Source organism: Anomalospiza imberbis, chromosome 2 (assembly GCF_031753505.1).
Source record: "Anomalospiza imberbis isolate Cuckoo-Finch-1a 21T00152 chromosome 2, ASM3175350v1, whole genome shotgun sequence".
In the NCBI taxonomy this organism is placed as follows: domain Eukaryota; kingdom Metazoa; phylum Chordata; class Aves; order Passeriformes; family Viduidae; genus Anomalospiza; species Anomalospiza imberbis.
In genome coordinates, this window is record NC_089682.1 from 73,104,563 (window position 1) to 73,130,301 (window position 25,739).

Here is a 25,739-nt window from a genome sequence, read left to right on the forward strand (position 1 = left end):
GACATAAGGTGAATTCCATACATGATGAACACAATGCTTTTCCTGTGTGCCATATGTCTGAGCTAAAACCTGTAAATCAATATTCCACCTCAAATATTGACAGCTGAAGGTTAGCAGGGTTTGTGGTGCAGGAGTTTACAAGAGAATCTGATTTGTGGCAGAGTCCTGACTGTACTGCAGTTCAGAAATGGACTACTTTTCATTTCTATACTGGATGTACGCACAATAAAAAATAACCTCACTGTCCGTTCCTGCAGCTGCCTTTTATAATACACAGTTCTCAGTAGGGAAATGTTAAATATAAAAGGTGTAAGCGCATAGCTGGGAGGAGGTGACAAGCAGATAGCAGGGCTAGGAAAGAGGTTTTGACAAGTGGGTAGATAAGAACCCCATGAGCTCCAACAAATAAATGCAGTGCTCTCTACCTGAATGCATTCAAAAAACCTAGTAGTACATTTTTAATATTTGATTCAGGTGCCTATGGACACATCTGGGGCCATTCAGGATGCCCTGAAGTGCCCCTTCAGGCCTCCAGCTGTAGCTTCAGAAAGGTGGAGATGTCAGAAAGGTCCATGTCAGAGTTGTCATGCCCTTGCAGAAGTTTTGGATACCATAGAGTGTTTCAAAAGCACTAGATGTCTATGTTGAGGCCCCTGAATCAGACTCAAAATGGTTTTCCTTTTTAAAAATCTCTCTGAGCAACTTACAAAAAAAAAAGAAAAAAATATATATATATTGACTGGTCCTTGCCTGTTTGCTGGCAGAGTGAAGAGAAGCTGTAAGAGACATGTGTAACCTAGCACACAGAAACAAGATTTCCTACCTTGTCTCATGCAAAAAGTAAAAAAATTGCTACTAAGACAAGAACAGATTCTCACCACAGAGCCAAGAGAACATGACAGTGAAAATTGCGACCCTGTGTAAATCCTCAGTAAGCCTGAAGAATCAGCTCTTCTGCCTGCCTAGACTCATGGCTGGACCTCTTTAAAAGGGCAGATTATATTGGTTAGTCTGGGATAAACCCTAAGAGTCTTTCACAAAGCCTGCAGTCACAGCATATGAATGTGTCTGGGCCAAACAGCAGTTATCAAATAGAAATAAGGGCACAATTTAGCTCTTGTTACTTCTAGCACATTCAGATTATTTTAAAGCTTCTTTTCCCCCTTTTCTACCACTGGTATCCTACTGAATTATACATCCCCCTACCAGTGTCGTGTTTTGTTGCTAGTTTGTTACGACTTATAAACTACAAATAGATTTTGAATCACCTGAATTACTATTTGAACCCTCTCTTCAAGCAGACACGTTTAAACACAGCCCCTTGTGCTGCTCAGTGCCTTGGCAGCATGGGGCTGACCTTTTCTTTGGAATGGTAGACAGCAGAGATAGATCATAACAGAGAGAAATAATTACTTATGGCAAAGATCTGAAGCAGACTTTCTAAATAGTATCTCCATGACAATTATTTTTGCCTGTTTTTATCCTAATGGGGTTACATATGAAGACAGATTTGATACAAGGGACCACCTTTACTACAGTTTGGCTCAGCTCGTCTCTGGTTGAGCCTGGTCCCCATCCAGCTTGTTGATGATCTCATAAAGTATATTTTTAAAATCCTGGGTTTTCCCAGTTCTGTCATATTTCAGCCTCCTAAGCACTGAGATATGTAAATTAAAAAGACTGCATTATAGAAGGTAAATATTTATGAGCACAGTGGAATGGGGCTTTAACTGCTGGATGGGTCTGTTTTCAAGTGCTGCAACACTCCAAGCCTTTTACTTATCACTTTTAAAAGTGTTGGGCCTTGGATAACATCTCAGAAGAGGTGTTTTCAAGGGGTAGATCACGAGATTTGTCATTTTTGATAACACTAACCAGAAAACCTGTAAGAGTTAGGCAACTCACTATGCCAGGGAAGTTTGCTGCTCCCACATAGAAGGAGCTGGGTATAGGAGTGACATAACTTGTAAGGCACAAGGACCATGGAGTCCTAGAATCTCCTGAGTGGGAAGGGACCCTCAAGGATCATTGAGTCCAGCTTCTGGCCCTGCACAGGACACCCCAAGAATCACACTGGAATAGATGTGATCCCTTCCTGATGGGTGGATCTCTTAACGCACCTGCCTTCAAGCTTCCTCACCCTTAATATTCAGAAAGGTGATTATTGCTAGGGATTTATTTTCCAAGCTCATTTAGAGTCCAGCACACTGAAGAACTTCAGAAGTGGCACAGGAGAAAGCTGTGCCAGCCGTGACCTTTTAACACATCCCATTAGCAGACCAGGCTTTCCAGCTCACTGATAAGCTTCTACCTTCATATTAAAATCCCATATTTATTGAGACTTCTCTGTTCTCAAAGCAGAAAAGACTTTCCCTGATGTTTCTTCAGTCTTTTCTGAAGTTTAGTACTGTAATGGGCACCTGTTAGATAACTGTCCCAGTCAGTCAGAGGTACCCACACTTATGACTGGGGGAGAAAATAAAGCAACTCACTTAGAATACGGAGGAGTTTGGAAAAGAAAGAGAAGGAAGAATGCAAGGGAACAGAAAGGACTTGTAGGTGGTAGGTCAAGACAACAGTTTTTTCACTTAAGTAAGAAGGTAAGGAATTTTAAGCAAGTACCAGAATAAGCAGGAACAAATGTGAGGTCAGAAAATAAGGGCAAGAACACAGATTGAAAAAAAGGCTAGAGGTAGATGGTAGATCATGTAGAGAGGATCAGAGAGGAGGTAGGAGAGGGGCAGTTTCAAAGTAGGAGTGATGGGTAAGTCAGAGGAGGGAGGATGGAATCAGGATTCACTAATGTCTTGGAGAGAATTGCGTGTTATGATCAGGTCCAGGAAACATCCTTAAGGCCAAGTAGGGTGTAATATTTTACTGGGAAAAGGAAGCCAGGAGACAAAAATTAGAGGCCTCTAAAACCTATGATGATAAAAGACAGAAAATGGAAGCTAAACTGATGGGTTGTAATTATCTGAGATGCCAGGCTCTTGTCTTTGTGGGTCCTGGTACTCCTTTTAAGAGTAAGTCTCTTTGTAAACACTGACTTAATGTGACACTTTGTTCCCCTGTTCTCCCATGTAACAGAGATGGAGAAGGTGGGAGGCATTCCTTAACTTCCAGAAATAAGTTACGTGTATGATTTCATACTTGATGCCTACTAGGTGCCTTTTTAGACATGCCTGACAGAGCTTTTATACAGGTGTGTTTGATAAATTACAGCTTCACTGCCTTTTCCTGTCTGCTCGCTGCTGATTTAACACCTCATGGATTGCTTTTCCACAGGCTCTACAAGAGGAGATTAACGTTTCTGGCAGTAAAATAAAAGTGAGTTACCTGAGCAGTCGCACAGCTGGCTACAAATCAGTGCTGCGGATCAGCATGACCCACCCCACCATCCCCTTCAACCTCATGAAAGTCCACCTCATGGTGGCCGTCGAGGGACGCCTCTTCAGAAAATGGTTTGCAGCAGCTCCAGACCTGTCCTACTATTTCATCTGGGACAAGACAGATGTCTACAGCCAGAAGGTGTATGGGCTCTCAGAAGCCTTCGGTAAGTGACCCCAGGGTTTGTGCCTCCTTTTAGAAGCAACTACGTGGCAGTGATAGACCTTGTCCTAGATCAGTATGGTCTGACTGCAGACACATGAATGATCCCTGCAGATTTGCTGCAGCACACATGCCCCAGCAGATGAATCACAGAATGGTTTGGGTTGAAAGGGATCTTAAAGACCATTTAGTTCCAATGCCCCAGTCATGGGCAGGGATGACACCCATTAGATCAGGTTGCCCAGAGCCCCGTCCAACCTGGCCTTGAACACTTTCAGAGTACAAATATTTATCTGTTCTCTGGCTCATGGCCCAGCACATACATCCTAAGCTGCTCCCATCATATTCATACAGAAGGAATTAACTGGGACTAGAAGTGTTTGTCTGCCTCTCACCTATAGCGAAAAACTGTCAACACTGCGTTGAAAGGAATCCCTAGGACAGAGCCCTGATTGCCACTGCTCCTTGTGCCTGACCTTCAGGGTTGGTCTAATCTTGGTTTCCTCTTTGTTACCGATTCAAGAATGCCATCCCGTACTGGGTGTTTAGTGAATAGAGGTAAGGCAGTTCTGCAGCAATTGCTTCCCATCTGTCAACACCCAGTGGACATTCAGTTACAGTTCTTCAACTGAGTCTAGACTAGTCGCTTCAGGCTGCCAGGAAATGATACCAGCAAAATGGGAGAGATCCCAAATTAGCAAACACAGCTCCTGTTGACAGAAGGATGGTTCAGTATGCCTCATAGCTCAGCTGAAGATAAGTCTTTTTAGAGGAGTTGCAGGATGCCTGGTTTTCCAGGAGTAAGAATAGGTGCCTTCTTCCTCTCACTCAGGCTCAGCTGCCTTGAGCAGGCTGGATTTTACAGCCAACTGAGCCTTACCCAGCTCAGAGTCCACACTGAGAAATGTAGCATATCCTGAAGGACTCTGTATGCATGCTCTTTAAGATGCTAGATCATCAGTGGGGCCTGGAGTGCTCCATGAAACAACTCTGCAGCTCCAGAATAGACATGCAGGTCTGAGGACATCAGCATTCATGCCTTCAATGATTCCCACCTCCAGAACAGTGGAAAATATTGACCTTTAGTATCCTAACTCACATCTTTTCCTGATACAATCTGCAAAAGTCTATGTTTGATGGCGAATCCTGAGTTCTCTCAGTGCTCAGCACTTTCCAAAGAGGCTGGTAAACTTGTACGATCAGACAGGTTTTTTTTCTATCTAGTTAAAAAAAAAGATCTATGTAATTGCTTTTCATTTGTGTGGAACTTGCAGTTCTGCTCTGCTTCAGCTGAAAGATTAGAAGAAGAAAAGCAGACCAATCAAAATGGTCCTGCTTCTTCTGAGAAAATAGTAAAGGAATCATTATTCTGTCAAAAACATTATTTTCCTTCTGCTGACATAATTTTAAGCAACTCCAGCATATTCAGTGAAGTTATTCCTGAAAGGCTCTGATTAGACATCATGGCAAGCAAACTTTTGACATTAACAATTACCATAATTTAACCTGGCTGAGAGTGCTGCCTCTGAAGGACTCACTGCCCCATGCATGAATTGCACAAGTCTTTATCTTCCAAGAAAGATCATAATCAAGATTAAGTTCCTGGCATGCACTCTTTGATCAAATAAATTAGATAGGAGTAAAATTCTCCCATTTGAGAGTCCAGCAGTGGTTTGCACTCTCAAATCATAGCATACCCTGAGTTGGAAAGGACTCACAGAGATCAAGTCCCAATCCTAGTATCCATTGTTTTAAAATACATCCTTAAAGCAGTGTCTTTTGAATTTTTAGCATATTTGCCCAACACAGACAACAGCATTGACCTTTTTAGATGCAGAATAGACTTTTAAGAGGAAAAAATATTTGGACTGTGCATTATGATGATAACATTTTCAATTGAATTGGCAATTTTCTGTAGAAATTCTCTTACCCCTGCTCAATTGCGACTCTGTGTGCTGGCACTGCATTTCTGGGTTACTAATCTAAGGAGTCTTTTGTTGCTCCCCTGTTCACAGTTTCAGTAGGTTATGAGTATGAATCCTGTCCAGACTTAATCCTGTGGGAGAAGAGGACAGCTGTGCTTCAGGGTTATGAAATTGATGCTTCCAAACTTGGAGGATGGTCCCTGGACAAACACCATGCCCTCAACATACAAAGTGGTAGGTTGTCTGTGACTCATAACAGGAGTAATGCAGTATTGCAAGATCCAGTTGCTTCTTATCGCTAAGAATTCAAGAAAAAGAAAGGAAAGAAACCTGACCAACACATGTGCTCTCTTATGTGTTTTACTAACAAATTATTTCTGGTAACCTACATTTAAAAGCAATTTGGTGTGCAAAATGTAAAAGAAGCTGGCCATCATGAAGTAGTTGAATGTCAGCCCAACTTTGTAGTGCAGTAAAAGAAGGGTGTTAACAAGGAAAACATTCTAAAATAACGAAGGGGAGCCTATTCAGATTGAAGCTGTCACTAAGCATAAATCCACCCAGAGGCATTCTCCAATATGTGAAGTGTACTTGCAAAACAAGAGGCTTCATGGCTCCTAAAGGAGAATGGAAGGTTCCAGAGTCCTTGAAGACTGCTGAGGACTGCAGAAGGGAAGCTTAAAAGCTGATCAGAACATGTTCAAGGGTGGAAGCATTTTGTCCCTTTGGATAATAGTGGTATGGGAGCAAACATCTCATTCAACCCACATCACTGCTGAGAGTGCTCCACTTAGAAGGAAAATAGGCAGAGCTCCACTAAAACTTTGCAGATTAAACATTTCTCTAGAGAATGTCCCATGGTCTTCCTGGCCCTTACTTTTCCATGAGCTATGTAATTTCTTTTTTTTTTTCCTGGTAGACTGCAAATTATAGGGCAAGGAGGAACAGGCAGGGCAGGTAAAAATTTATAAGATGCTGAAAAGCACATTTCATTCAAAGGTAAAGACAGTCTTGTTCTCTCTACATATTTTCCTTCTGCAGGAAATGTAATTGGTCTAAAAGGAATAATTAATTCAGAAAAGAGGCTCCTCATTTGAAACTATCACAAAACAATACTATGAAAGATGATAAACCTTCTTGCTACTTAACAGATTTCCCAGCTGGCTTGCAGCAGTGTCAGTTTGTTCTCCCTTTGGCCTCAGTCTCCCCATTTCTTTAATTTCCATAATACTGTTTTCTGTTTCTCTAGGCATCTTGCATAAAGGGAACGGGGAAAACCAGTTCATTTCCCAGCAGCCACCTGTAATTGGAAGCATTATGGGCAATGGCCGCAGACGGAGCATTTCTTGTCCAAGCTGCAATGGTCTGGCAGATGGAAACAAACTCCTGGCTCCTGTTGCCCTAACATGTGGGTCTGATGGAAGTCTTTATGTTGGAGATTTCAACTACATCCGAAGAATCTTTCCCTCTGGCAATGTCACCAACATACTGGAGCTGAGGTACTCTGTGCTGAATGTGGGTGTTAGAGTAATGCTCTTAAGTTCTGCAGAAATCCTCTGTACCCAAAAGAAAAATGAGCAGTACTCTTTAAAAATAAAAAGGCAAACAACACAGCAAAACAGAGAAAAAGCTGTCTGGATCTGCCTCTTCTGCAACTCTGCTGACTTTGATTTACACCAGAGAAACTCAGGCCTAGCGAGTTCTTCCATAACTGAATCACATGCCAAAAATATTGACACATTTCTGTGCTGTTAAATCAGGCTGTGCTGATGTCTGCCTTTTCCTGTAGTCAGAAACCAGTGGGAATGCTGAAAATTAACAAGCAGCCTCTGAGATAACCTAAACTTGGAAGGACACAGCACTGATGATGATATGTAGAGCTGAATCAGGACTGATAATCATTCATAATTTAGACAAGATGATCACTCTAGGCAGTCACAGACTGGGGTTTTCTAGTTGTTTTTTGAGGGGACAGCTGTAGCAGCCCCCTTCAGTTCCCAACTGAGCAGTAGTGTCAGGCTGAACATGCAGATGGGGAGCATCTGGAAGTAAGGAGAGAGTTTCCTTTTAATGCCAGAAAGCAAAGGAAAAAAAATATACCAGGAGAAATAACAAGAAAGGGGCAGGACCATCTACTAAAAACAATGAAGAGGGAAAAGTATGATTTGTCACAAGTTCTGAGAAAATAGAATAAATTGTGACTGAATCAAATTTCAAATTGACCTCACTGGGGATATTTTTCCTATCTAAAATTTCCACAACAAATACAAGAATCCACTTCAAAGCAATGGGGCCTGGTTCTGGGCTTTGCATGGCCAGAAAAGCCTCACTCCAGGAAAGACAGATAGAGTTAAGGCAGTGTTCCTTAATAAGTCTTCTGTGCTAGACAGGCCTGAACTCAGGTCCTGAGAAGTCAGTATGAGGATACCTGGTAGGAAGGGTCAACATTCCCATTCATCTCTCAAAATCTGGCCTGAAAGTGAGAATCTTCCTGAAAGTAAGGCCCTCCCTCCTCAGATTTAATATCCCCTGCTGCTCAGGGCAAACATAGTACTGCATTTCTGCAAGGACTGCAGCCAAATTTGTGCAAGATCCCCTTTGTCCCTCGTGCACAAACATGCCATAGTCATTAGACCTCAGCAGAAGTCTTATTTGGCATTCAGAACCATCCTTGTAGATCATGGTGTATGGGGAAAACAAAAGAAATCCAGACAGCCACCACCAGAAGGCTGGCACTTACAGAATAGCTGCCTTGGTATGGGCATCTCAGAGGGCTGGGACACCTTTCAAGTAAGGAAGCAAGAACCTCATTTTTGGTATTCTGTTCCATGATACATGAGAACATAATATCTCTCATGTTTGTAAGGTGGGAAGCTGGGATAAACCTTCAGACCTGGTCCTCGTGACAGTGTAATATCTATCTATTGCCAGAAAGTTATTTTAATTACCAAAGGTGAAACATCCAGAAGAACCTAGGTGAGCCCAAATCCCATTGCAATGGAGTAGGATTAATAATCTCTTTCCCAGAAGTACAATTTTGAAAACCCAATCCCTGTTTCATTGTCAGTGGAAATACCAGACCAAACAGAGGTTTTGCAAAGTATTTCCTCATTGGGGAAGAGAAAATTGGAAGTCTTGACAGAGTAGCCTTGCTGGCTGTTGTGTAGAGCCACAGAGTTAAATTTACTCTGGAGTTAAATCTGCTGCAATGATTGCTGCTTCATCTGTGCAAACACTCAGGTTACTGGATCTAATAAACATTTCTTCACTCTGGTGTGCTATAAAGTAAGTGGGTTCAGATGTTGGCTGGCTAAAAGGAAAGCCATTGCTTTTGGACTAAATGGAGTTTGCTTGTGTCTTCTCAAATCAGTATCTCCTTTGAGATTAACACCCTCACTGTTTGGCTCCAAGGTTTGTTTGCAGGGGTGGCTTTGGAGTATAGTGTTCTGGGAAGCAAATGCATTGTGGGTCACAGAGAGCTGCAGCTGGGTGTGTAACTTAGACCTATGAAAAATGTCCAGCTCAGCATAGTTTCAGTCCTCTGGGCTGGAGTTCACAAGGTTACAGCAATGAACTGCCACCCATAACTGTGCAACTCTTAAGTTACCTTTGTAAATCACAAGGTTTTGCTTTTACTGAGGGTGAACAAAACTGTAAAGATATCTGCATCTACATCTGTTTAGCTCAGTGCTGCACTGAATGATAGATAAAGTCTGATGGTCCTATCTCTTGTGTGAGTGAATAACTCTAAGCAGGTGAGATCACACTTCTTTTGTGATATGCAGCAGCACATAAGTGAGCTCACTGCCAAGTAATATCCAATATAAAATACATCAGTGTCATTCCAGCTAAGTCTTTATTTATTATTGCATTGTGTGATACAGTTACTGTCAAGTTTTCAATCTGCTAATAATGCATCGAACTGAGCTGCTAACACCTCATTCTTTCTTCTATTCCCTGCTTTCCTGTCTTCTGTCAGAAATAAAGATTTCAGACATAGGTAAGCCAACCAGTGGAGAATTCTTATGCTGCTCCCTGTCTTGTTGCATGTTGTTACACAGTGAGCCACAAGTGCCATTTCCAGACGATTCAATAGCAAATGAAGCTGGCGTGATTAAAACTGGCATAGGCAATCAGTCATCAGAACTGGGAGCCATTAATCACAATGTGAGCCATGCAAGCTTCTGCATGAGCTGTTATAGTTGGAGACAGGGGAAATACCAGCAGGAGAAGCAGAGTAACAGGAGGAGGAGGGGGAAAGAAAAATGGATGGGAATTAACCAAGAAAGTAGAATGGGAACAGCATCAGTATACAGATTACTGAAACAACTAGGATGGAAAAATAATTCTCATACAGTGAAAAGCCTTCATTTGAGTTTGAGGGATTTAGCAGGCATAATGAAGATCCCTATGTGCCCCAGCACCACCCACCCAGGGAAGTTAGTTTTTGTAACCTTTTTCTGTCTTAGCTTTCATAGAGAGCTTTGACACGTGAAAGTCTGTCAGACTCAAATAGGAGGTAGTGCAACTCAGAAACTTACCCAAGAAATGCAATAAAAGAGTAATGACAAGAAAACAAGATAAAAGAGAGACTCTTAAATTGGAGCTTTGTCACTAAGAATATTTTTCACTTGGGTTCACTGGAGTTTCAGTGGGTTTGATCCAATCAGTTGCATTCCAGAAGATGTCAGCTTCCTGTCACTGACTGTGTTTGCAAGGGCTTCTCTGACTCTGACAAGTTTCCTATCCTTCTCCCTGGTTGCTTTTCTAAATCAGAAGCTTAGACTGTGTAGAGTTGGGATTTGTGTGTGTGTGTGTGTGTGTGTGTGTGTGTATAGTTTTCTTTTGCATTTGGGATTGGGGATTTTTCATGCTTTTTATTTACTGTTTCTTTGACTTCATAAAGTCTATGCTAAACTAGAAATGTTCTTTCATCTGCATGCCTGGAAATGAAATGGAGTAGAAACTGATTTTTTATCCTATTGCCAGAACAATAATGAAGGGCTGAGCTTCACAGTATAATGGACTGGCCCAAAGCATCTATTAGCAGGGCTGGGAAATTGGTACCCAAGACCTTTTCACTGATTGTCCTCATCAGGCTGAGTTCCAGCCCCCCAGATACTCTTTCACATCATTTGAAGGCTATAGAAAAATTAATTTCTCTTTGAAACAACCAGGTTGTATCCCTAATGCCCAAGAAATACACAGCTACTAAAGTGCATCTGCTTTGACAGTGAAGGGCAGCAGCTGGATACCTGAGAAGAGGTTTTGTGTATGAAAGCAGTAACTGAAGGAAGATCGATGGACTGGCCACAAATGCTGCAGATTGGCAAGCAGAGTTGGCAGGGCTTCAGCCTTTAGGCAGTTTCTAAAAACTAAGAAATTAAGTGAACGAAATCCAAGACATGCCTGCTTCAGTGTAGCCCAAAGGGGATGAGGGAGGGAGGAAGCAGGTGAGGAGCTCCAGATCAAATCCTCCCATCTGCGACTGTGTTGAAGGAGTCACCCATCTCTTAGTGCTTGTTCTGTGACATTTGCTTTAATACTTCTTGCTAGGAAGTCTCTTTGCTCCTGACCCTCAAGGAAATGAGTGGGTGTAGTCTCAGCTAAAGCTCCAGTGCTTTAAACTCCAGAAGGTCCTAGGCTTGACACCAGTGACCAGCAGTGGTGCAAAGGGGGAGATCCACAGGGCTGAATCATAGTGGTTTGGAAAAGCTGAAATCCATATGCTAAAGCTGCCTCAGTTCAGGGGAAAGGAATTCCTCCCCAGTATGTAGGCTGTGGTGAGCTTGATCTCCAAAGGTTCTGGAGCTACCCACTAAGAGGCTTGGCTTTACAGCTCTCTGTGCATAGCCAAGGTCTAACTCTGCAACAGCCTAAATGAGGGACGCTAGCTAAGCCAAAAAGCATCACCAAATCATGATGTCTTCTCTGCAGGAATGTGGAGGGCAGTGGGGCATTTCTGTCTTGGAAATATACAAAAGTGGGCACTTAAATTTATTCTTCCTTTCTTGTTTCCATTCATACTGTAGAAAGAAGTCTACAATTAGTGACAAAGAGAGGTATCTCAGCAAACAGCTCTAGGATCAGATAAAAATTCCCTTGCCATCTCTGGCTTGGCTTACGGCATTGTTATAACATTTTATTGTCCAGCATGTCACACTAGAAGAGCTTTGGGCATCACACAGAAACTGCAAACACTAAAAGACCAAGCACAAATCCAGCTCACTGCACTGTGTGGCCTCCTTAGGTATTAATCAACTGAGTGTCACCCAGGGAAAAAAAGACCAGTACCTCACACAAGCTACAATGAAATCCTCTAGTTCTGAGCTGCAAGGTGCTTAGCATGGAGCCATGGAAACACAGCCCCACTGAACAAAAACCTCCTGACTGCAGGAATTTGGTGGTTCTTTAGTCACCAGCAAAGCTCAGAGGGGAAGTGGGTAGCTGGCACAGAAAAAGAGGTGGTTTTGTGTCTTTAAACAGAGACATCAGATCCAAAGAAGCCCCAGGGGTTTATCCAGGTCAGTGGTTGTGGCTAACTAATTTTGGTGGTGTGACTGCTCCTGTCTGTTGACCACAGTGGGAGCCAGAGCTGTACAGTTACCAGTAACAGAAGTTGTCCTTTGAGGAGGTGATAGATGTCCTTTCATTTAAGAAACTAAGATACAGTTAATCTTGTAAGACAAATGTTGAAAATAGTCAGACAAGTCCTACCCCAAAAGGTGATATTTCTCTCCACTGCTTGTAAAGGGAATTAAGGCAGCCAGCTCTGAGGTAAGCATCCACTTTGTAACCATCTAAAGCTTGGTGAAATTAATCCTTTGGCATTTTACAGAAACCAGTAAAAAGGTGTAGTCTGCTGTGCTGATGTTTTGTAGGGAACCTGCTGAAAAAAGGGACCATCTCCCTTTTCTCATCTCTTTTCCTTAGAGACTGGCTTCCCACTCTGGAGCAGGAGGTTCCTTCCTTGGACTCCTCCAGAAAATGGGCTCTGGGCCCAAAGGGAGAATACCAGCCTTTGTTCAAAGCCTGTGTACATATCATAGTACAACTGAAGCAATCCACAATCCAAGCCTCATGCCTCTGCCAGCTCACCCAACTTTGTGTCCCGTTTCTTCCCTGTGCCTGTGTCTAAGGAATCACATAAAGCACAAACACTTAAAAATAGAGTCTGAATCTCTTAACATACCTGCAGTGCTCCCTAAATGATACTGGCACTATCCTGTCCAAACAATGAGAATAATAAAAGGGAGAAGAGAGATGTATGGAAGAAACTATACACAATCCCAAAGAAGTGGGATCATTGTGAACTTGGAAGATTTCCCTGTGCTTTCCCAGCACATCACTGGTCACAGGTATACAGGGAAGCAGTATCACCTCCATTTCAATTTGGCCTGCAGAACCATGAAACTGTTCTCATCCCCAGTGACTACACCATCGTGCCCACTAATACCCATCAAATGTCAGTCCTTGGCTAGGGATCAGCCCATACCATCACTGCAACTTCAGTGTTATTGCTTCAGGGGGTTTAAAGTATCAATGGATTGCTCAGGTTTTCTTCTAAAAAACTGTAATAGCTCAAGGAACACTCTGAATGGGAAATCAGCTCTTCCTCCACAGTAATTTTCTAGTGGCAGTGCCAATATGGGGGATAAATATTCTAAGACTACAAATAGTATCGCCGATCAAGTCTTTTCAATAGTAAAAAATTTTGTCTTTTGTTTTGGACTGTTACCTAGCTGAGAAATAAGAGAGGATGAAAGGGGGGGAAAAAGTCTTCTCTGCTTCACCCCAGGCATATTTATTTCAGTTGCTGTTCAGCCCAGTTCAGTTTACCACTTGGATTTGCCTACTGATTGTGTCTTTAAATAAAAAGTGAATCCTCAGTGTTCCTGGCTCCACTGCTCATGCACTATCACAAATAAAGGGAAGCAGTTTGGGAGATTTTACATGACCAATGTATGTTTATTTAAGCATCTTTCACCCTGAAGGATCTCAAAGTGGCAAAAAAAAACTTCCAGTGTATAACACAGTGCAATTCATGCCAGGGCAGAGTATGATACTAACTGTCTGCAGTGCTGAAAACAGTTGGCAGAGGCCATGGGGGTAAATTCCAGCTTGAACATTTTAACAGGCTGTTTCAGCGTCTATTCTATACAAGGGTTGGGAATAGAAAATTGTTTTAAGAGCTCTCTTTTTTACAGAACATTGTAATCAATAATAAAATCCACCAGAGTGAGGCTGTGCAATCCAAAAATAAATCACAACAATATTGCTGGGAGAGGGGAGCAGGAATTTCTCTCTGTCCCCATTTTTCTCCATCTCTGGGTAAGTCATTTGCCTTTGCCCATCTGCACATAGCCTGCTCTAAAACTCTGGGAAAGTTATCTGTGCTTGCCAGTCAAAGATGGTAAAGGATTGCAAAGTGCCATTAAAACTGTCCTCCTCTTGTCCACCTCCCATGCAAAATAGACATGAACAGCTCAAGAGCTTACTGACATTCAGCAGGGCTTTGTTAGGACAGTCAGCAGAAAATGCAAGGCCCTGATAAAAATGGATGATGGATTCCCACAGGGAACTTCTTCCACCAGGGTTGAAGCCACTTGCTTAGTGTGAGTGACATGCAGGTAAATGAAATAATACCCTCCCAGCCTGCTGTCATTGGGAAGGAATACAGATGGAGACTGAACTGTCAGGCTGGAGCTGTCTTGAAGGTCAGAGCATTTTATTTAGCAAGAATCAGTGTCATTTTTGGAGATGAAATCTGTTCAGACTTTAATAGGATAAATCACAAAGGATATTCCAGAATAAATCAGAAAGGTGCTTTCCCCCCACCCCCATAGTATCAAATAATTTGAATGAAGAACCAATTTACTGCTTTTTAAAGATGAGAATAACTCAGTAATTTTTACGTGTCTGAAGAGGGGATAATTTTCCTAACATAAAGGTTGAGAGGAATTTTCTATATGCAGAATAGAGTTAAATGTGATTGACACTCAAGTTTCTAGTCCTGGAACTTCTCCTGGAACAATTCCATTAAGTGCAAAAATGTGAACTGTGGCCTAGATTTTTATTATTAATTCTTTGGACTTGATGAGTTTGGACAGCTTGAAGGTGTTCTGGAGAAAAGTAGATACTTTTCATATTTGTTCTAAGTACTACTTAGGCTTTCTTAGAAGGAAAATAAATCTGTTCAGGACAGATGTTTAAAACTCTAACCTGTGGTTTCAGGCTTAGAAGAGATGCGGCTCAATACAAACTAGTAGTCAACAATTTTAATAAAAGATATGAATAACTTAAGTATCTGTGTTAAAATACAGGTAAAGTCCTTGCAAGACAATAATTTAAATTTTGTCTAAACCCATCTGGTTGTTTTTTTATCTGGCCAGTCCTATTGGATGCTTTCCATAAAGTGGATTCTAGTTTATTAATTTATTCAGTCTTGGGCTCATTTAGTGTTGCAATCATGAAGCTAAAAATACTATAATTCTGTCTGCTCATCCTGTTTTCTCCACCACCCTTTCTTGTGTCCAAGGAAACAATGAGCAGAGGGTGTTCAACAGGGGACTGACGTTCAGGTTCCTCAGCCAAATACCAGTTCATGATTTCCTTGGGGCAAAATGGGCCACTCAGGGAATTATTTTGTTTCTCTCATCACTGAGGTCCAGCTGAATTCAGTGGCAGGATTCCCTTAATCTCCCTGAGAGCAGAACAGAACTTTAGAGTCTTTGCTGAAGTCAGCAAGGGCACCAGATGAACCTTGATGCAATGATCTTGAAGGGTGTATCTTCAAGTGCTTTATACAAGGAATCTCCTTTTGGAGTTTGTATCAGTCTTTGTTGGGAGGGCAGATTTTTTTCATAATTATTTGTTTTATTTCCCTACTGTCCTCTGTTTTCCCTTCACTTCCTGGCACTGCACGAACACCAGTTTCAGAACTATGTCTATAACAAGTAAATTAAGCAAACACAGGCACTGGAACTCAACCTGTAGTAGTTCCTGGCATGCTTTTGACTCAGACTCAGAGCAGAGAGCCCTTTCCTTCACTTGCTTCCCTCAATGCCAGGGAGCACCCCAGGCACAGCGATTGCTAATGGATACAGCTTGGGATCCCGTGCTGTAACACGCCCTGTACTAACCTTGTCCAAAACAGCACTCCTTCACTTTCCCAGTCTTTCTACCCTGTGCATTTTTGTTCTCTAAAGTGTTTGCATTGCCTGTTGACTTAAGGAAACACATCATCCAAAAAATTAATAATGTCATACCCTTGTTTTCCAGCCACAGCCCAGCTCATAAGTATTACTTGACCACAGATCCGATCACCGGCTCCATCTACCTCTCGGACACCAACAGCCGACGTATCTATAAAATCAAGTCAACCACATCAGTGAAAGACATTGTGAAGAACTCGGAGGTCTTGGCTGGAACTGGGGATCAGTGCCTCCCATTTGATGATACCCGCTGTGGAGATGGAGGCAAAGGCACTGATGCCACTCTTACAAATCCCAGGGGTGAGACTGCTTCTTCTCCACTGCCTTTTTTAAAGGGGGCTTTTTTGAAAACAGCTTGTTTAGTCACACTAGAGATTGCTCTCCTCTCCAATTCTGAAACACATCCTAAGGGCTGGCTCCTGGAAATAAGTGAGTATTTCTCACCCTCAGCTAGTCATGTCATGGTTCTTCAAATTCATGTGGCTGGGAGGAATGCCAAGCCAGAGAGGTTCAGTGATGGGCATGTGTCCAGAGGGCAATGGAATAAATCCACCCATCACTTTTATACCTATGGAGCCACTACTCCTCCTTACCAACAGTGCTTGGTCCCTCCCAATCTAGACAGGAATCACTAACATCCAGTTCACTGAGGCTTTCTTGGCATTAAAAAAAAAGTCCTGAAAACATTGCTGTGGATGGATAGATAGATAGATAGTTAGATAGATAGATAAATAAAAGGGCAGCAAAACTAGCATACAGCTCAGAGATACACAAATGGTGCTTTAGACATTGACATTATGTATCACAGCATCCATCTTAAATCCTGCAGGGGGTACATACTAACTTTGATATAGGAGTGGTCTAATTCAGCTTAATTTTACCTGGTTCCAACATTCTGAAATGTGATAAAAGCACAGAATCAGAATAAAAGCATCACACAGCCTTCATGGCTGTGAACTAAATTGTTCAAAACAGATTTAGCCAAACATATGCAGTCCTGTGTGTAGCCAAGACTTCAGTCTGGCAATCTCAAGGTAACAAGCTCTGCAGATGGAGGATGTCTCTCTTCCCAGCTGTCCACAGCACCTCAGGAAAAAAAAAAAGAAAACACACAGGAGGATAGAGATGAGGTGGAGGGGATAGAGGTGAGGTGGAAGGCACTGTTTGTACACAGATTTTCGACCGTGTTTGTGAAGAGAGCTGGGAAGGACACCCATGCAGGAATGTTTTTTGAGATGGGGTATTTTTGCCTGTTATGTATTGTCTTTTGCACAGCTGTTCAGAGTGCAATGAGTTATTTATAGGCTCTTGGCTTTGACATCAATGTGCTGCAGGTCTTTTTTTTCTCATTGTATTGGGGAGTGATTGCTCCCTCCTTCCTCACCACAACAGTGGCCAAGCCTATCCCAACCTCTTTGTAAAGCAGCCCCTCAACAAAACCCAGGGATCCTTTCACAAGTGCTCCTGCCCATGGCAGCAGGTTTGGACTAGATAAGTTTCAAAGGCTTCTTCCAACCCAGACCATTCTGTGATTTTATGGAAAGTTATTTCACTAAGAGCAGATGAGATTCTCAAAGAAGTTGTGGCTGTCCCATCCCTGGAAATGTTCAAGGACAGGTTGGATAGGGCTTTGATCTACCTGTTGTAGTGAAAGGAGTCCCAGCCCATGGCAAGAGTTTGGAACTAAATTATTTTAAAGGTCCCCTTCAACGATTCCATGATTCTCAGGAAATTTTTTTTCACAACATAGAGATGACATTGTTGTTACTGAATCCAGGAAACTCAAACTAATTTAATGAGCTTTTGTGTCAGGTCTGGCTGTGATTTTTTTTTGTTTTGGTTTGTTTGTTTGGGGTTTTTGTTTTTGTTTGGGGGTTTTGTTTGTTTGTTTGTTTGGGTTTTTGTTTGGTTGTGGTTTTTTTGTTATGTCAGCTAGTTGTTTCCTGGTAAGGATTCAGGAAAATGTACTTTGGAGGACTTTTTTTTTGCCAAAAAGCATCAAAACTCAGACTTCTACCCCTGTAATATTCCAAGAGTCCAGGCTGGTTTCCAAGCACTCAAGAATCCCATGAGTTAACCATTATATTGGGCTAAAGTATTGCCAAAAGCACAGATAAAGTAAAGGAACAGCTACTGGTGGTCAGTTTGTAGTGTAGAATTTGTCTCACTGAAATGAGAAGGCCAGCTGCAAGGAAAATTAAGTGACTTGGGCAGAGAGATTCAGGCAGCCCAGCAGATGAATCATGAGATCTGGGAATCCAGAAATCTGTAATCCAATTTTCTGCACCTCTTTGAAGTTCAATCAGTGCAAAAAAAAATACCCCACCACTTTTGTTAGTCCTCTGTTCTCCCTTCTACAAGATAACAGGAATATTATTCATTTCCATCCATGGGTGAATGTTACAAGGTTTAGATGACTTATGTTTCTGCTTTGCTATAGCAAACAGCTCTGGAGTTCAAAGTTTTCAGCACTGAAATCCATCTTGTTGGCAACTGAAGCTCTCAGGAGGCCATTCTTCCACCTCAATCATATAACAGCAAAATTCATGCATTCATTCCTCATGGCTCCAAAATTCACAAAACAGAAGTAAATTGAGGGTGAAAGAGGAAATGACATGAAGCAAAATGACAAGAAGAAAATAATAATGCAGAAAGCCTGCACTGCCAATAGAAAGTTCCTAAACTGTGTTCCCTGATCTGATTCTAACCTGACTTTGCAAATTCTGCTGAGGCAATGGCTGTGGCAGGTGTGACTCACTCCCCAGTCTCCTCAATGAATGATGAACAGTGAAAACTCATGCTGACAATGTAATGTCACCATTGTTTATACTTCCACAGTGGTTCATCCTAGCAGAAAAATCCAGCAAATTCTATTCCCTCATGTATTTCATAATAGTTCAAAATAAAAATGATTTATTGTATAAGTAACTGATAGATCTCAAGTGACCCTCTGCTTCTGTGTCTTGGCAGGCAAATAAACACTTGTAAGTGAATGGTCAAAGGAAATTAGAAGACTATTCTGTAGCTATAGAGATACCAGCTGGCCAGGGAAGGACTTGGAAAGTCAGTTTTTCAAGAATCATTGCTCTTCACAGGACTCTAGTTTTTAAGCCTAAAGCCATTTTTTTGCTCTGAACATAATTGCTTCATGCTAAGTAGGATTTCTGTATTTTAAGGACATCTTTGCACTTTTTCAAAAATCATAAAGAATAAAAGTCTTGTCTTTCATGGTGTTTTAATTAGCTGATGTTTGTAGCTTGCAGGAAAATACTGAGGGATACATTCCTGTCAGATGAAAACCAACAGTTCATTAAGGCTGGAGAAATAGTCATGAGCTGTCAACATATGCCTTTGCCTATACCTTTAGTCCCTTGGACCAGTCAAGCATCTGGTCTAAGTAGTTTTTTTTGGGTCTGTTCTCAGAGGAAAGAAACTAGTACCCTGAAGGTGGTTCATTCCGTGACAATGCACATGTTCAAGGTGGGATGAACCACATTCTGGGGTGCTGGTCTTTTCATGGATCTGATAGCCTGAAGAATGAGATTCCCACTGCAGCAAACATTGTTCAGAATGGTTCTGCACATTCTGAGCAGCAGACTTTTCCCCATTGTTTTGATCACTTCCTCCAGTTCTCACCTCAGCTCCCTTGAGTTCAGAGGGGATAATTTCATAGAATTCTAGAATGCTTTGGGTTGGAAGGGACCTTCAAAGACCATCCATTTCCAGCCCCACTGACATGGGCAGGGACACCTTTCACTAAATCAGGCTGATGAGATCCCCATCCAGCCTGGCCTTGAACACTTCCAGGGATGGAGCACCCACAGCCTCTCTGGGCAACCTGTGCCAGTGGCTCACCACCTTCACAGGAAAAGATTTCTTTCTAATCTAAATCCATCCTGTTTTAGCTCAGAACCATTATTGCTGGTATTGACAGGTCAATACATTTCTCTGAAGTACCCTCTGGATGGAGGTTCTTGTCTCACTGAAGTGAAGGAAGTACTCCTTTTAGACTATCAGCTTAGAAAAGACATTAAGTGGGGTAAAACCCTCCGGGAGTTTCACACTTTACCCATCTTTGGCTTTTTAATAAAGGCAGGCTACAGAAGCACAGAACACTATGTTAGATAGATCCACTCTGGACAGATCCACAGATGAAATAGCAGTGGCAGTGGTTTGGTCATGATATTTATCATAGCTATTAGGATCCAGTCTGATCCATCCAATTCATTTGCCACAGAGCACAGCAAAGCTTTCAGATGCTAATGAATTTCAATATATCCTTGCAAATTAAAGTGTTACGACTTCCTAATTATCATCTGCTAATAATGATCCTCTCCTACAAGCAATCTAAAGAAAAATTAAAACTCCAGCTTGTCAGAGCATTTCTTTTCATCTGAGTACTCACCGTTGGTTCTTCTCAGGAAAATGTTGTGGCAGAGAAATTACCAAGGAGCTTGCAATTAAGAGAGATTGCAGTGACAAGTCTGACACAATAGGAAGAAGGTTTCAGAAGGCACGTGGGGAGAGAGAGGGCATCTCATTCATTTAGCACCATAACACCAATGTGAAATGAAGTAATTAATTTGGGGACAGATTGGTTCTTTCACTCTGCCCTGCTGAATGTGTAAACAAAATTTCAGTTGTTCGCTAAGTGTTGAAGAGTTCGACAGAATTAATTGAGGAAACCAACCCTCCACAATCTGTTAACATTTTTATGGTCAGATAATAATAGGACCATTTCAGGGAAGACCAGAGGCTGACTGAACAAAATTTCTTGTCTCTTACTCTGGCCAGAAGAGACACTCAGGGACAGGGTCAATGTGGTCTTCCTGTGCTAACACTCCAGATGCTAGTCATTAGTATTTAGGGGAATTTCTGAAGAAGTTGCACCAGACCCGTGCTTATGTACCAGCATCAATTGGCTTAGAAGCCTTCCTGAACACCTATTTTTTTTTCTTCCAGGCACTCTGTGCTAATAATTTCCACAATTTCTTTAGCCAGGTCATGAAAAAGAATGGTCCTTTTGAGGCCAAGCCACTGTTTTGTTGGCTTTTTCCTGTGTCTTTGCTAATTCTTTGATGTCTTGTAGTTCCCTTCTTGACCACTGCATAACACAAAACTGATCTTAGCAGAAAACTTTTCTCAGGAATTCCAGAATCTTTTTGCTGTTTTTCAGATTGTCAGTGTATATGGGCAGTTAGGCTTTCTCCTTCCCCAGTGAATTCTTCTGTACTTACTGACATTGATTTTGATCTGCCATTTTATTACTCAGTCATTCAGCATCTAGTCAGACGAGAAAAGTCCAAATTTGGATTTCTTTTAAGCACCTGGTTTCTCAGTTAAAAGGGGTTTTCCCCTTTTTCTTTTCCTAACTAGGGCAAAATGCACCATGCAATCACTTTTAATGGTTTGTCTTCTACAAGAAACTCACCATGTCCCGGTAGCTATTTGCAGCATAATGTTGTGCTGTCACCTCTTCATGCTACAAGGTCCTGACATTTCAAGCAAATGTCATCACGTCAACTTTCTATCAGCACAGCTCACTGGTGAGATGCACATGGTGCTACAAGCCCTTATTCTGTGAGAGATCTCAGCTTATGCAAGGGGAGCCAGCATGATTTCATAGCATATGTATTTCATATCTCAGAACTTAAGGTTTGGATCTGCAGCACTACCTGGGTAGTGGCAGCAGCTGTTTCCCCTTAGTAACCGTGAGGCTGAACTTCGATCTATATGCTGAAAGGCTGTAATTCCCTTATGTTCCTATGGAAACATGAGAGGAACCTTCTGCCAAAGCAAGCCAAGGCCTTGGGCTTAACGCACACAACATGTGAATTACCCATTTCTGTGCCTGTTTGCAGGAGCCAGCTCCCAGTACTGGAACTGTGCCTATATCAGAAAGGAAACAGAAAGGTCCAACCTAACATCTACAATCTGCTGCAAAGCATCCATAAGATGCTTCTTTCCCTTTTCAGAGAAGTCATCCATCCAAAGACCCTTGTCTGTGGGATAGCAGGGCTCTTCTCCATAATTAGTTTTGATTCCAAGACAATCAGCAAAATCAGGAAGGAATTGGAGCAGCTGCCACGTAAGGAATGTGTGCAAGTGGGAAATTGGGGCTTTGACAGACTGCAAACTCTGCTGCCCTACAGAACATCTTAGGAAATGTGAGGCAATTGAGATTGCTTAGCCTCCATGAAAGAGGGATAAGCAGAAAAGTGCTCAGTGATAAGAACACATACACATACCATTGCCCTGGAGCAGGGCGATGAGTGGTAACTTTGCTATCCCACTTCCAGTTACTCAGATGTGCAAGCTCTTTGTCTAAGCTGGAATGCAAAATAAAGTTGTGCCCTATCATCTGATCGGAGCTGGCTTGAGGGCTGAAGTGCATCCAGGTTATTATTACTGTAACTGGGTAATCAGACCAGCCATCAAACCCCAGCACTGCACACAGTGATCTACTTCCAGCAGACGCTGCTGATAAATCCAATCCAATACATATGGAATTAGCTAAGGGAGAAAATTCTGCCTCATTGAAAATCGCATTATCCAGCCTGCCACCCTTCACTGGCTTTTGGCTTGTCACACAGAGTAATGGACAGGCACCCGGAAAAATACTTGTTGTGAACCAAGGAATGGGTAAGAGACTCTTGTGTTTTACAAAAGCCAATTAAGATCAACTAAACCTTCTATCATGCCTCTTCCTAAAAAAAAGCACATCTGCCATATTACTTAAAGAGCTCACTTGTGTTCCTGGTTTTTAAGTAAATGCTAGCAAACATGAAAGAACTTGACACTCAGTAGGCAAAATAATTAAGAGGAGCAGAGACCTTCAACAGCAGATGCCAGTGACAGGTGCCAGTATCCTGGAAGGATCCACTGAAGAGGGTATAGTGCTGACAGATCTCATGGCAGGTGAAGATAGCTTCCTGAAAGCCATGGATGCCAGTGAGATATTGATGCTTATCCCATCAGAACCTTCTGCAAGCATTTAACAAAGTGCTAAAATATAAGTGATGTGTTTATATTTATAGTGAGAATAAATGGCCACCGCTACTGTGGTTTCTCCCATAGCATTCATGAATACTTTGGATTGGCAAGGACCATAAAGATCATCTAGTTCTTACCCACCCTGTAGGGGACACCTTCCACTAGACCAGGTTACTCAAAGCCTGTCCAACCTGTGCTTGAGCACTTCCAGGGATGGGGCAGACACAATTACTTTGGGAAACTTTTGCCAATGCCTCACTATCCTCAGTAAATTCAGATGTTCAACATCCAAGATGTTACTTTGTGCTCCTCTTCAGGGCTCTTGTTTCATGGCCCTGCAAAGATGAATCCTTGGCGTGAATTCAACACAGGTATTAAAGTGTAGGACTAGAAGCAATCTTTTAGGTCATTCAGTCCTGTCATCCATTATCTCAGCAATCCTGCTATATAATCCCCTCCAAAATTAATGAACTTCATCTTGAAAGCAGCAAGTAATTTTTTTCCTCACTGCCGTAGAGGCTATTCTGAAACCACACAGCTCTGATGATCAAATATCCAATCCAGGTCAAAGTGATGCCCTTCAAATAGGGTGATGCTGTGAAGAAGTAACGAAAATGCTGGTTTTGCCTCCTGGCAATAATACACAGCTCCCTTTCAGCTCAGTGATCTGAAACACCAGTTTTCTGACTTCTAATTGACTTGGAATCAACAGGTTGCAACCACGTCTGAATCCCTTCCTTTATCTCAGCTCAATGCAGAAGTTTGTTCTTTCTCTCAATCAATGACTTAGTCCTGATGTTTTTCTGCCAGGCTAGATAATCTTCTGTGGATTTCCTTATAATCAAATCTGCTATGTTTTTCCACATATCACCTACCTCCGTGGCTTCCAGCCCATGCAATACTTACAGTGCTGGCTGAAGGCCATGATTTTAGTTGCCAAAGCAATCAGAGGATTAGTCCTACTCTATGAAAATCTAGAATTTTTCATCTGTGAACTGCTGCATCTGCACTTCACAGCAGAGCTCACAGTGGATGGAGACTGAGGGTGTAGTTGTTTCAAATAAGGGGATCTGGCTACGAAACAGCATTTTGAAGGAACACAAGGTCTGATCACTCCTCAAACATTCTCAAAGCTTTCTATCTGAAACAGAATTTCTATCATTTCTGTCACCAAGATGACAGCCAAAGAGAAAGTCTTGTGAGGATTCAGCTCAGTAATTTAATCTGCCTACAATATAAATGTTTTCCTTAGAGATATTTGCAGTAGTATCCTTTTATAGTCAAATGAGAGGAAAAGGTGTTTCTAGCAGGATTTGTATAATCTCTTGGGGATATGGGCTTTAGGGTGATACAATTTGCACTCTCAAAGTAGATTTCTCTCTCCACTGATTGGAATAGCTTCAGATACTTGCTTAGATGCACAATGCAGATGTCTGCTTTTTGCCAAGTGATTGTTAACCCTGAAAGCAAAAGAAACCAAACAGGGAGATCCTAATATTCATATATTTCAAGCAGAATTTTCACTTGCATAGAAAAAGATGTTACAGGCCTTTACATTACTTTTCTGTTTTTTTACAAGCTTTTAGTGTCTTTAACACACTCAAATATTATGCTGATTGACATTCTGCCTCTATAGGGTAGATGAGGTGAATGACTGTGGAGTTATTTTAATTTATACTTGCACAAAGAGGAGGTGAATAGAACCCCTAACTTCTTATTCATGCCTCAGTCATGACCTTTCTCTGTGCCCTTGTGAGAATTGCATTGTCTGTTATTTTTCTGATATGTAAAATTAGAATGATCACACTCATAGACGGTTATGAGGTCTAATTAGAAAGTGTAGAGCACTATCTGCAGGGTAAGAAATGAGATCAGCAGCCTGTAACTGCTGTCAGCAGACCTCAATTCCACTGACAGGAGTATGTCTACAAAGGAGGTTTGAGCAATGAAATTAATCACTAGCAGAGTTCAGAATCAGGTGAAACACTGTATATTAGTGGGATTATCCTAGGGAAAAACCCTTTCTCATTTATCCCTCTGGAATTTGATTGACCTGATGGATCTTTCACAGCCTTTCTTTATCACCATTTTTGAAAGATTCATCAGTGTAACATTTTTACGTGCATGGCTTACCGTTCATACCATGAGCAATAAAACCAGGTTTCTGAACATGCAAGACATGCCGTTATTAGAAAACCTTTTCATTTCAGCAGTTCACCGAATGCCATGCCCTTTTCCAGGAGCGAGCAGGGATTTCTGAATTGCATTGAAAAGTGCCTTCCATGGAATGGTGCCAGTTCAAAGTTCCTGATGACCACGACTCCCACAAGCCCAACTCTCCTCTTATCCATTTGGAATGCCATAAAATACATTGCTCCTCATGTCAGGCTGCCATCACTTTCTGACTCTTTCTTTGTTCCTTTCCAGGCATCACCGTGGACAAGTTTGGGCTGATTTACTTTGTGGATGGCACCATGATCAGACGGATTGATCAGAATGGGATCATCTCAACCGTGCTGGGTTCCAATGACTTGACATCTGCTCGGCCTCTCAGCTGTGACTCTGTTATGGACATTTCTCAGGTAAGATAGTAGTTTGGTTTTGTTTTTACAGAATGCAAGCCTATACCTTCACCCTTATCAGCATGTCTCTGTGCTTCCCCAGCAGGTCTGACAAAGAGGTAAGGGCTCAAAGAGAGTTGCATTTCTACATAGTTCATGATATAAAATTGACTGGATCATAAAATAATTACCCTGTAAAGACAGAAGGAAACACTTGACTGCTCTATCTCATAGATTTCTGGGGGTGAGATTTTTAAAGATGTCCCAGCCACAGAACTGACTTCTTTCAGAGTTTCCAGTAAGTGGGAAAGCACAGATTCCTGGGAAGGGAGGTTGTTATGACATGTCTCACTATATGCCATGGACTATATGCCATGGACTATATGCCATGCTCCATTATAACATCTTAACTAATCACAGGTTTTGTTCTTTTCTTCCCCTCATCCTAATTTGGCCCAGCACAATTTTAGACCTGAATCAAATTAACATAGGAAATA

The 25,739-nt window shown here is 41.9% G+C and overlaps 1 protein-coding gene across 3 annotated transcripts in view; it reads left to right on the top strand.

Moving 5' to 3' along the window:
- The window catches only part of TENM4 (teneurin transmembrane protein 4), a 590,079-nt gene that overhangs the window by 523,021 nt on the left and 41,319 nt on the right, over nucleotides 1–25,739 (top strand). For 2 of the 3 annotated variants that reach the window (XM_068181706.1, XM_068181707.1), the window contains 5 exons: nucleotides 3,286–3,553; nucleotides 5,565–5,708; nucleotides 6,724–6,973; nucleotides 15,756–15,988; nucleotides 25,109–25,263. In XM_068181706.1, the coding sequence (XP_068037807.1) occupies nucleotides 3,286–3,553; nucleotides 5,565–5,708; nucleotides 6,724–6,973; nucleotides 15,756–15,988; nucleotides 25,109–25,263 (1,050 nt within the window). Of the gene's footprint in view, nucleotides 1–3,285; nucleotides 3,554–5,564; nucleotides 5,709–6,723; nucleotides 6,974–9,453; nucleotides 9,475–15,755; nucleotides 15,989–25,108; nucleotides 25,264–25,739 lie in introns of all 3 variants that reach the window. The other variant, XM_068181704.1, reaches the window with a different exon arrangement.